At 42.5% G+C, this 13,041-nt stretch overlaps 1 protein-coding gene across 7 annotated transcripts in view; it reads left to right on the top strand.

Annotated features, from left to right (window-relative positions):
- The window catches only part of TACC2 (transforming, acidic coiled-coil containing protein 2), a 210,737-nt gene that overhangs the window by 46,228 nt on the left and 151,468 nt on the right, over positions 1–13,041 (top strand). For 4 of the 7 annotated variants that reach the window (XM_015425393.1, XM_015425394.1, XM_015425392.1 and 1 more), the window contains exons 1-2: positions 5,882–9,213; positions 10,082–10,192. The exons of 2 other annotated variants lie outside the window; for them this stretch is intronic. In XM_015425393.1, coding sequence (XP_015280879.1) covers positions 5,939–9,213; positions 10,082–10,192 — 3,386 coding nt within the window. In that variant the 5' untranslated portion in view covers positions 5,882–5,938. Of the gene's footprint in view, positions 1–5,880; positions 9,214–10,081; positions 10,193–13,041 lie in introns of those variants that run through there. One more of the 7 variants, XM_015425391.1, reaches the window with a different exon arrangement.

The raw sequence follows: 13,041 nt of genomic DNA, 5'->3' as shown, positions 1-13,041 counted from the left end.
TAAAACCACTTAGCACATAGAGTTTCCTCCTTCCCCAATGAAAATCTCGTAACTTAGTCTGCTAATCTAGCTCTATCAAATTGCAATTAGCACAGGGCCAGACAGGTCATGAACTTGTATTCAAGAAAAGTGTTACCACCACTTCTAGGTTGCTTCCACATGCAGATTCTGTATGCAGCTCTCGTTGCTGATGTGGATAGCGTTGCCAGGATGGACCTGGCAACCAGCAGGTCATAGGATGGGGACTTTCCAGGAGTGGGAGGGAGGCCCAGGCTAAAGCATGATGTCATGATGATGCTCTGGTATTTGGGCAAAAACTCCATGGTAAAAATGGCTTCTGCCATAGAGTTTCTGTCCAAATACTAGAGCATCGTCGTGGCATCACCAACATGATGATATCTCTTCTGGTACACAGTGGAAGTGACGTTGCCATGTCACTGGCAATGTAGCCTAGGCCTCCCTCCAGCTCCTGGTAAATCCCCTCCAGCAGGGGGCTGACCACCATCGATGTGAATGTGGGAGCATTCACAGTTTCAATGAATCATCCACACAATAGTTTCCTTGTAGTTTCCTTGCCTAGGTCCCCTGAAATTACCATTTGTCCCCCTTCACAAAGGGCTTTTTGTTTTTTAAAAAATCAGGAATTGCTAGCTATAGCTAATAGTATAACAATCTATTGCCAGGAGCTATTGCCATGTTCCTAGCATTCATTGTTTTAAAGCAAGTCATTAATTCTTTTCATTGTGAAGTTATAAGGAGAAAGGTGCACATTATACATTCTCCCTTATAACTCTGCAATAAAAAGGGCTAGAAATGTACTTTTTGTTACTTCTAAAAAAATGAAAGTCAGGAACTATTAAATCATGGCAATAGATAGTTGCAACATTATTATAGCAATCTATTAAGTAACAATTGAAAGAAAAAAAGTCTTGATCCTGATGTGGACAGAACCGGCAAAAACACGCACATTCCCATCCACAGGGCATCTAAAGGGGCTTTTATTGAAATCTTACCAAAAATATTGTACCAAATTTTTCCACATGAATTCCACATGAGGGATTTTTTCCTGCAGTGGTACCATTGCCAGTGCATTTGTTGGCCCATTTGCACTTACAACTAAGATTCCGGGCAGCACAGAAAAATCTGTTTTTTCACCATTGTTAGCCATGGTTTCCCTTTCACATCAGATGCATATTGCACCCCTTCCCCACTGTAGTCTTTCTGCCATGATGATTCTTTGCCCACCCTTATTTTTTGTCAAAGGCATAGCTCTGCTTGAGAATAGCACAATTCTGTGCTCACTTTACAGCACTTAACAAGACACTGGGGAGTATTCCTTCAGTCCCAGACCGATTTCCCACAAGCCGCTGCTCCGCGCTCGCTCTTCCCTTTGCCCAGATTGTACGTGTCAATTTCACACTATGTGCTGCGTGGCCGCATCTTGCCCTGCAGCTTTGCCCGATTTCCCCCGCGTCCACTCAATCCTCAGAAAACAGGATTGAGTAGACGCGGGGGAAATCGGGCGAAGCTGCGGGGCAAAATGTGGCTGAGCAGCTCATGGTGTGAAATTGACACGTACGATCCACATGGAAGGGAAGACAGGAAGCAGGAGGGAGCAGGCATGCACGCACAGGAACCCTCTGCGTCCATGCCTATCAAGGACAAACAAAAGTTCGTTGTTATATCTGAATGCAACCACTGTCTCCAAAGAAGAAAAATGCAGACTCCCCAAAAGCCTCTGAAAGAGATCACTAGTCCCAATTCCTAGTTTCATCAATCAAAATATAAATAGATTAATTGGGAAGTGTCAGACTTTGGTTCTTGGTATTACATGGTCCTCACTAAGGAGGTAGATCAGTTGGTGAAGCTCCCACATTCTACTAGTCCAGATTCTGTGACTCTTGGGTTGAGAATACAGACTATGTGAGCTCTGAGCTCTTACCATGTATGTTGAACCCATCCCCTAGTTTTCTCATTTCTCCCTTATAAGTGAGTCTTAGAAAGTCCCTTGGTACCATGTAGGGTTGCCAACCTCCATCTGGGGCCTGGAAATCCCTTGGATCTCCAGATGACTAAAATCAGCTCCCCTGGAGAAAATGGCTGCTTTGGAGGGTGGGCTGTATGGCATTATACCACACTGAGCTCCTTTCCCCTCGCCAAAACCTACCACTTCCAGGTTCCAACCCCAAAAGCACCAGGAAAGTCCCAACCCAGAGATGGCAACCCGAGTGTTATTTACTTCCCTTGATCTCTTTGTTCGCCCTTCTGCCATAACATTTTCCTTGCATAACATACACCTATTTGTATACAAAATCGACGGTGTGTTTTAAAAGAATACATGAATGCGGGATGATTTAAACCAGTGCTACTGACTCCATAGCTTGTGGACAGCCACACCTGCAATTCCATGAATCAAAATAGCCACATTTAATTCTATTCTTGGCATGAGGCACATCATAATGCAATAGAGTCCGTCCTTGTATAATGCAGTAGAGTCCATCCTCCAAAGCAGTCATTTTCTCCAGGGGAACAGATCTATGTAGTCTGGAGATCAATTGTAAATTCCAGGAGATCCCCAGGCCTTACCTGGAGTTTGGCAACCCTAGCTGGCTCTTGTATTTCTGGTGTGTTGCCATACATAGCTGGAGGGCTGCATTCAGTTTGTGGGTCATAAGCTGTACACAGCTGATCATCTAGGTATATAATTCCTTAAAAGGGAGCAACCAATTCAGATCTAGTAGCAACTTGGGAGTCAGTGTGTATTCCTGGAGAAATGTCTGTTGCACAGTGATGGCAGATGAGAAAGCAAGGATGGGGAGTTTGAGAAGATGCAGAGAGCAGTAAGAGACTGGGGATGCTGTGAAAAGGCAAGCAGAAGCACTGGAGGCCTGGTATGAGATTGGCAGCTCAGTTATGGAAACAGTGATGGGTGAAGATGTCCTTCTTGGCACCAAACAAGTCACGGAGCCAAGCAGGATGAATATGAGAAAGCTCTTAGGCCCAGAAGTTCCAGTATGTGGCATAGAAGAAAATGGGCATAGGAAAAAAAAACTTGAAGCCCAATCCATGTTTACTCAAAAGTAGGTATCACTGAGTTTGGTGGCATTTAACCTCAGGAAAGTGTGGGATAGAAGCTTTGATTTTTTAATTTAATGATATGTGCAACTAAAAATTGAACCTCATAACTTTTGTAAACCAGGAACAATATAGTCATTCTCATCAAACATTCAGTCATGCTTTGCTGCATTTTTCACATTCTGCATTCATCCTGGGACTTTTATATTGTTCATTTAAATTATTCTCTGTTCTGGAGTGAAAGGAACAGCATGCAACTATTAATTTTTTTTTTTTAAAAAAATCCATAGAAAGCAAATCCACGATCCTAATGTGATAGACAACAGAAGATGCTGAAGGAGTCTGTTTCCATGTAATGATGATCTCTGCATCATTACAAAGTTTTTGCCTCTGGTCTCTTGCCTAATGAAAGCAGTGCATGTTTTGCATGGCCTTGAAACTTCTGTGATGTGAATTACTTTTCTGTTGTTCCACTTTTTATTGCCCATTTGAAATGAATAACTTTTCCATTGTTGGCAGCCTTAGTGATGAAGGTTTCTGTAGCCATGCTGCTGAAGAATCAGCCAGTGCGAACCCACCTGCGGCATCTACAGAGGTGACAGCATCAGATAACACCCTGCATGAACAAGAAGAACAAGTCGGGTCTGATTTCTTGGAATGGCCTGAAGAAACAAAAGACAGAAGACAGCCTGTCTCGATGCCTTTGGCAGAATGTGCTATGGAGTCTGCTGCAGGTAGTCTTGCTGGTGGCCAAGGGGGGTTGCCTTCACTGGTGTTCAGCCCAAACTCGGTGAGTGACAAAGAAACTGCAACCGTTTCTACTACGTCTGTGGACACTAACTCAGAAGCTGACCAGACTACTACCACTCTTGCCAAACTGGATGAGAGAGATCCAGGCATTTCTGGCTTGGAACATAGTCCTCCTTCAGATGCTGCTTGGATGCCAGGGGCTAGAGTTACACAAACCCATTCGAGTGAATTAGAACCACTACAACAGAACGAACAGCTGAGTGACAGGAGGGAGACACATGCCATCCCATTACCCAAGAGTGAAGAAGGGGGAAATAAAATGATTGCTCAGGAGACCAGCCACAAGGCAGGATTTTTGGAAGTGGGTCATGAGGAGCTAGCTGTAACAAAGCTAGGTGGGCAGAGCACAGATGGTGCAGACAGCCTGGTAATGGAAAAGGAAACCTTAATCCCAAATTATCCCACAACAGGAGGTTCAGACATTGAAAAATATGGAGCAGTTGCAGATGGACTGAGTTTTGTTGCATTCACTGCTGCTGTCGATGAATGCAGTAAAGATGCAGCAACGAGCCAAGTAGGTGAGCCCTGCCAAATGTTCCCTGAGAAGAGTTTTGTTGCATTCACTGCACCTAGTGAGGCATGTAATAAAGATGCAACAACACACGAAGTGGATGAGCCCTGCCAAGTTGTCCCTAGGAAGAACAAGGAGCAGTCTGCATCCTGCCCTGTTGTACCCAATTTGTCTGTTAACACTCCAGATGCATCTCTGATACCTACAGCAAAAGAAGATACTAGGGATTTTCAGCCTGAAAACGAATGCCCAGATAAAGCCAGTAATAAAGAACTAACAATTCTATCTGTTACCGGAAAAGAAAATCAAGATGTGGGTTTTCTAGTGACCGCAGAGCCTTCTGGGGTGTTTTTTTTGCCTGAGGAATATGATGAAGAAAAAGCATCTCAGTACAGAGCAGAACATGCTGGCAGCAATACAACAATGAAAGCTGGATGTGAGAGTGGAGAGAATCTTACTGTGTTTGACCCAGAAACTCTTGCAAACATTATCAAGGAAGATTCTGAAACAGATCAAAGATTTTCCCTAGAGGGAAGAACAACAAACTTTACCACTGAGAGCAAGCTTCCTGAGCTCATTAAAAAAGAAAATATCGTACCTGAAGAAAACAAAGACATTTCCTTGGGAGGGATTAGAAGTCATGAAAGTCTGGCTTTAACTAGTTCTGTTATACCTGAAGAGGGGAACAGTTTCCAGGAGACAGTGCTAGCTGCTGATATTAACAAAAGGCTGGGCAATGTTGGTGTTAACAGGGACGATCCCTTGAATTCTCTGTTAAACGTTTTAAAAAGCGATGCCAGTGACAAAGCATTGGAAGAAACTTTCAGTTCCGAATATAGTCTGAATGCACCTGAAGTTCATTCACCTGAATTAAGTCAGGGATCAAAGACAGAGAAAACAGCCACATATGACAGGCAGGGTAACAGTAGCTTTCTGCCTGTTGAAGCACTACATTTACAAGGGGTGAAACACTCACAAAGTTATGATTTTTTAAACCTCAGTCCAGAAAACAGCTCACCAGCTTGTAAAATGGCCGAGAAGGTTTGTTTAGCAGATGTGCATGGTTCACTTCTGGTGCAGTCTGAGAACAATACGGTTAAGCAGAATAAGCAAGACGGCTCCTGGGAGCACCCAACATTTAAAAACAGTGTATGGGAGACTGAAGACAAAGCTATGCATGAACTAACTTCTGGAGCCAGTCTGGCATTCAAAGGAAAATTATCCAGTCTTGAGCATAAGGGCTTAAATGAATGGGCAGGGATTGCTGAATGTGTCACATCAGAAGAAACAAAGATCCAGAAAGATGCGTCCCTTTTGGAAAGGGAAAAACAGATAACCAATGATGATGCTGGCAATGCACCTCTGCCTGTTGCTGAACTAAGCACTGCTGTGGATATAAAAGAAAGTCATGAAATGGGACAGGAGGAATACAGGACAGAAAGGAAAGGCCAGGCAAATGACACTGCTTAACAAGTGACAGAAGAAAATAACCAAAGTACGGAAGAGGGTTGTACTGGAAGCCCAGTTCCTTCAGCAAGCATTATGGAGACTGGGACCCAGGAACCAAAGTTGATTTCTGAAGACTTGCATGGTAGAAGCATTAAGAAGCATGATTGTCCTCCAAAGAGTTATGACAGTGAAACATCCTTAGAAACTCTTCAGAGCAAAGATGTCCAACTCACCAGAGTGGTTTTGATACCATCTCGAATAGCAGAACAAGGAGAAAGCCCAGAATCCCTTGCATCAGTCTGCTGTAACCAATGGCACATTCCAAGCTCAAAAGTCCAAAATGACAACAGTAACACAGTTACAAGTCTTGATGAACAAGAGCTGGATGAGGTATATCCCAAAAGGGAACACTCACTTGTATTAAATGAATGCAGCGACCATCAAGAGCAATGTGAAAGTGAAATTAAAGTAGTTGTAGATATTCCTGCCCAATCCCAAACTGTACTTTGTGAGCTGGAGATGCAAGCAAAAGCATCTTTACCAAGTATTTCTAAAACTTTGGGAGACTCTGTGCAAGACAGCAACCTGCAAACTCTTACAAACCTAAAGGAGGGAGAAAGTTGTCTCAGTAAAGAAACCTTAAGCAAGATCAAGCAGGATGATTCTAATACATTGACTTCAGACTCTCTTCATGAAGAAGCAAGTGTGGATGATGCATGTGCTAAAGAATCTGTCATAAATGAGCAGTTGGGCGGTTTATGCAGAATGGCAGGCGACAGTGATAAAAGCAACATTGGTATTACGGAACGCATTCCAGCGGCACAGAATACAGACACTGCTAATGCCGTGCCGCAGACTCTGCCAATAGATTTCAAAATAACTCATGCTGATGCTGATTCTGAAAGAAACAGAACTGATCATAACCTACTTAGTAATCAGACAGAATTGGCAGAAGAACGTTCAGATTCTGAAATCAAAGAGAATCTTAGTTTGGTTGATGCAATAATAATGAACGATGAACATGAAAAAATAAATTTTGAAAAGGACCTTACATTCTTGGCTGATGAAATTGCAGAAGAACAGGAGTATCATCCTCTAGTATTACCTGAACCCACAGAAACGCCTTCCAGCAATACGTTGAATAAAATGGACAGTATTCAGAAGACTGAGTTTCTACCTGGTGGCTCTGAAGGAGAACTGACAGTTCTTTCTACGTCACCATTTCCATGTGAACAGCACATGTTGATCCAACAACCAGCAGGCAGCTTGAATGATGGCATTGTTGGTGAAGTACAAAAACAGGAGCTGGAAGTTGCAGCTTGCCAAAACGTCTTAGGTGCTGGTTCTGATTTGCATATTGCCGCCGCTGCTGCTGGAGTCATTTGGGAAGATGATAATTCTGCAGAGAAAAACTCAATAGATCCAAGGAATTCTAGAGTAGTGAATTTAGACAACATTCCTTCCGAGACAGTCCCAGGGAAACAGTCTGTGATTCCTGAACAAGTTTTCCAGTCAGAAGAGAGTGCCATGACCTTACAAAGCTCTGCTGAGGCAGGGCAGTTCGAAGGAAGTTTGTCGCCATTTAATTTCAAGAAGCTGCAGACGGAGATCTCTGCAATTAGAACAAAAGGAACGAAAAGCGATGTCAGCTTCAAAGCCCAGCAATGTGACAGCTCAGTGGAATCTCTCTTCAGTTTTTCAAGCTTAGAAGAGAAGCTTCTGAGCCTTTCATCTCTTGGTAAGCAAGCAGGCAGTAATGAGGGCATTGTAGCAAATATCACCTGTGCAGATGACAAGCAGAGGAAGGGGGTAGAAAATACACAGAATGCAGAAAAAGGCAAATGTGCTTCAACAGAGAATTTCACCACCCCTAAGGCAGAAACTGTTATTCCCACACAGTCTTCAGAACCTGATGCTCAGACGTCCAGGGCCTTTGGCACCGGCTTTTCTGATTTCAGGGAGCACATTAGCAAAATATTTGAGAAAACAGTTCAAAGTGCTCTGAGGGCAGAATTATCACACCTTTCGGATGAAAACATTGCCAGTGACAATGACAGCTCTGAAGTTAAAGAAAGGCCAGAATTTAAGCAAGTCTTGGAAGCCAGAGATGGAAACAGAGAACCTGAATGTCACCAGAAAATGGAAGGAGGCATGTTGATTTCAAAAGCTGAAACTTCCAGTGGAGCTACTCAAGAGAAGATAGCTCAAGAAGAAAACCAACTCTTGACAAACAGTCAGGACTCTAGGGAGGAAAAGATCCTTGTCAAGGAATATTGCTTAAGTGATATATCGTCTTTAGCATCTTTGCCAAACTTAGACCATGAGTTGGATGGCTCAAAAATGAGCAATAATAAGATGAAGATTGATGAAAGTGAACATGTTAGTCCAGTGAGCAGCGATAATGGTGGCAATCTAGTAAGCTTGGAAACAGGAATACTACAACTTGCCAGTGATTGCGGCCCAGGGACAGTGAATCTGCTATCTTCTCCTGACAGTAACCTCCCTATCATGACTGCTGACTCCACAGGAGTAATTCCAAAGAGTGCAGAGGCAGGTGATTTAATTAGTGTGTGTAATGCAGAACCAGGTTTGTATGAGGAAGAGCCAATTATGGAACATTATGGAAACCTATGCCACCACCTGATGCCAAGTAAAGGTGATGAAAATGAAGAGAGTATTTTAAATTCAGGCGACGTGTCACCATTGCCGTTTCTTCTAGATGTTCTTTGTGAACACGAAGAACAAACAGAACAGTCCAGAATGTTGCCAGGTGAAAATGAGAAGAAATCTACTGGCTGTAATCTTCTGGATGAAAATTTGCACCAGGATGAAGGATATACTATGCTGGATGGGTTGGGAGATACAAAACACCCACAACTGTCTCAAGAGCAAGGACAGGAGACAGAAACACATGGGCTCATAGATTACTTAAAAAATGAAGTACACCCTGATGATTGTTCCCCAGGTAACTGTAAACCGGAACCCGGCAATGTAGAAGAAGCAAATGACACCGTGTTGAGCACAGCAGAAACTGAAGAACATATTTCTGTTGACACTCCTAAAAAAAGTATTACAGGGATATTATTCACTGAGGATAGTGACTCAGCTTTGCAACCCAGCATTTGTGATCAAGGGTCTGATGCAGAAAAGCATTCAGAAAGTATTCACAGGTTGGAACAAAATGTGTGTTTTAAGACTACAGATGCTGTTGTTACTTCTGCAAATCAGAATGGAGAAAAGAATTGGACACAAGAGAGTTTTCTTCAAAATACCCAGGGCAAGAAATCAGCTGCTTCACTCACTGAACAGAAGCAGAACCTTCCCAGTGAACACCCAAGTATGGCTACTGAAGGATTACCTGCTGAAAGGTACTTATTTAAAATTAATTGTAAAAAAATTGTGCCAGTATATTGAAGTTTGATATTGTGTAATAGGGGGTGGGGTGGACAGTCTTAATTAAAGTTGCAGGTTGATCCTGTTTTGTAGCCTACCTGAATCTAAATTGCAATTCTTTTCAGTGGAGTATATTAGTTCAGGAAAATGTCTATGGGTTGCTAGAGGAAGTATGTATACATTATGAAACCTGTAAACAGCTGGCCTCAGCACTCTTTTCTCCTTATTTCTTGGCCAAGACACTTGTATATAATATATGACCACACAACTGTCAGTCATAAATCAGACAGTTACATCAGTACTTCTGCAAGCTCTGTGAAGCTGCAGACAGAGGTGCCTGTTCTTTTATATTTTAAAAACGTTGGACCAGCAGTCTTTTATTCTGCTATGCACATAGTACACCTGTCAAACTGGATTACTCCAACTTGTCTTCTAAGGTTTGCTGTTCTTCTGAAATGCCCCCCATTGTCCAATAACAAAGAAGCAGCAGTTTCTGTTACAGTTAGCTAAATGCAAATAGTTGCATTCAGACAGGTGTTTGGTAGTGAGGGTTTTTAAATTTGGGATTTGCATGATCAGGATTTTTAGGTTGCCTGGTTCTCCACAGAAGGAGGACCCAGGATGTTCATAGTGTAGTCATAACCAAAGTTACATTTTTCTTCAGTAACCGTAGCTGTTAAAAAAGAGTCCAATCTCATTCCCTTTCTAATAGTTATTTTCTGTAGGTTTATTTTATCATTGGCTTGTGCATCAGCTAAAATTGTACAAGAATAAATTTGAGTTCTGTGAAATGAGGCCTCTTCTCCAGGAACTAATTGTGTCCCTGTTTCTCCATAATCTCAGCACTATTCCTGAGCTCTGTCACTCTCTCCTTGCTGCACCTGAGAAGGACGCTATAATAGTAGCTGCCAAAGACACCTCAGATGAGGCAAGAGATGCCAACAAAGTAGAAAGGTACAGTGAAAAGCATTAACTTTTTTCAGAGGGTGGTACTGCCCCACTTAATAATAATTCTTTCCAGGTGCATGACAGTGAATTAGACACTAAAACTGAAAAATGTGTTTGTGCAGAGTTATTTTCCTCTCCCCCCTACATCTAGAATAAGGGTGGAGCATGTTACTTGCAAGTGGGTTACCAACTTTTTTTCTGGTAAAGTTCATTTTGAAAGGCTCTTAACTGCCTGACTCACCAAAGTTTAATATGTTAAGTTTTTTTTCAGGCTTAGAGGTGAAGTGATGGGAATCATCTCACTAGCTAAATGCCTGCATGTCTACAGGACAGTTTTTTTAAAAAAATTATCGAGTTTATTACATCATATATACAAAACAAGATCAGTATCATACAACCTTGTGATAAGTAAAGACACAAGAGTCTTGCCAGACAGAAGTACCATAAACTAAATCACATTAGTGGAAGGCAGACTGCAAAAACAGGAATTTTAACAGTTCCCACATTTGATAATCACATCACATTTGGGGGGCTGTTTACTGACACAGGGCACTATACTGCTGATTAGAAAACAAAGGCTTTATGTCTCCTATTGATACGTGTGGAGGAGAAGCTGTGAAATTCTCAAGAGCAAAGTTATTAATTTGGACTACTTTCAGCTGATTTGTGAGGAATTGTACATTTGATGTTTTGAAAAGAGGCATCAACGACTTCATGCATTCTCCATTCCATACTTGCTTTTCTTTACCGTGGTAGCAGTAAGGAGGTGGGCATTTTGTTTCTTAACAACTCTGTCAGTTGTGTACCTGCTCAGAGGTTCCAGAGATTTATAGTGCAATTCTAAGTAGAGTTGCACTCTTATAAGCCCATTCACTTGAATCATCTTAGGAAGCTGCAGCTCTGCTTATGCCAGCACTGTAAAAGACAGAAAGTCCCTATGTTTTAAAATAATGATGGGTGACGCATTTTGCTTCCTATTGCAAACAGGGTGGTGTCTTTGAGTAGCTGCTGCCAATTCATAACTATGTTTCTTCATACTTGCATATGCTTGCAGAATTTACCATCACCTGTTTTTTCTGTCTCGGCATTCATCCCAAGCAACAGCAGCTGCTGCTTTCTGCAGAACAACAGTAACTTTTTTTAGCTCCATGCCTGTGGATATGTCCATTTTGTGTACTGTACACATGGAGAAGATAGAGTCATATAGTCAAGAACTTTGCTTTCCCAAGGCAATTAACATGGAACACGGCCCTTGTTCAAACTTGCTTAGTATAAGAATGTACAAATGTAGGAAGAAATGAACAGGTATATGTTGCCAGCCTGCCTGTCTGTTTTTTTGTAGTGTTCCAGATCGCTCTAATTTGGGGATACTAAAATGGAAGCATTGTAGATAATGTAGTGTTGCAAAGCTGGTCACACACGTTTCCCAGTATTTTCTCCCCCACCTGCATATTTATTGCTATTATGTTTCTTTCCTACTATGCGTCCTGTACAGTTTATATCCTTTAGGGTTGCCCGCCTTCAAGTCCTCCACTTCTTGGGGGCTCCAATCCACCACTGGCCAGTTGGCTGGTGGGGGAAGCTCTGCCCCCAACCTGCAGCTACGCACGGCCACCCCTCACCCTCCTCTCCTGCAAGATTTAAAAAGCCATTCAGCTTATCAGCAGGGAGCACATGGCCTATTAGTCAGCTGGAGGGCCCTTTCAATCTTTCTGATAGTTTCTGTAGTTTCTGATAAGAGCTGTTCTTGTAAAAGAGCAGTTTGTGTCAGAGTTCTCTCAGCCCCACCCACCTCACAGGGTGTCTGTTGTGGGGAGGGAAAGGGAAAGGAGTTTGTAAGCCGCTCTGAGACACCTTTGGGTAGTTACGGGCGGGGTATAAATCCAATCTCTTGTTCTTCTTCATCATCATCATCAGGGAGGGAGAGGGCTGTCGCTGGCTGCAGCTCCACTAGCAAAAAGACCCTTTAAAAGACCCTTTTTGCAAGTGGGATAGGGGCCATGGTGTTTGAGGCTGGTTCCCCAGCGACGATTTGCAGAGCAGGCCAGAATCCCAAGCAGCGAATCACCACTGGGATATCAGCCCTGTGTGCTACAGCCCCACCCCACTAGCAAAAACCCGACACCTTTAAAGGGTCTTTTTGTGAGTGTAGCTCTCTGGGGGCTACACAACAAGAGGCGGTCCTGTAGGTATGTTGGTCCCTGACCATTTAGGGCCTTAAAGGCCAGAACCAGAACCTTGAACCTGATCTGGTACTCACCCTGGAACCAGTGCAGCTGGCGTAGCACAGGTTGTATGTGTGCAATTTATCGGTGTCCCTGTGAGGACCCGAGCTGCTGCATTCTGGACAAGTTGTAACTTCCTGATCAGTGTCTTCTAATTTGTAGTGATATTCCTATACGGAATGTATTTATTTATATATTTAATACAGTATTTATGGCAGTTAACATCATTTCATGAATAAATGCAACAAAATCACCTAAAACTACATTACCATAATTTTTTTCTTAGTAACGTGAGTAAAAGGCTGTCATTTTAGGTGCAGGAAATGTTTGGTATGTTAAGACTCCAGAGTAGCTTAAATGTAGAAATGCCACTGACAGTTCACTGCCGCAAATAGTCTAAACCTCCTTGGTTTGGGGGATCAAGAGAGTTATTGGTTTTGGTTTATTTTTTAATGTTGGATTTATATCCCAGGAGTCCATTCCCACCCTGTATTCAAATGAAGTTCTGGATTTTCCTTAAGTTTTTAACCCAAAGTACTCTGGGTAAGCTACAAATCTGAGGCATGTTTTAGATATAAAGACAAGACAGTGTTTGTTGTAGAAATTAACCCGACTGATTTGGGCTCACAC

The sequence above is a fragment of the Gekko japonicus genome, unplaced genomic scaffold (genome assembly GCF_001447785.1).
Source record: "Gekko japonicus isolate JY-2015 unplaced genomic scaffold, Gekko_japonicus_V1.1 scaffold183, whole genome shotgun sequence".
Taxonomy (NCBI): Eukaryota; Metazoa; Chordata; class Lepidosauria; order Squamata; family Gekkonidae; genus Gekko; species Gekko japonicus.
The sequence above is the reverse complement of the archived record's forward strand: the minus strand, read 5'-3'. Positions and strand labels throughout refer to the sequence as shown.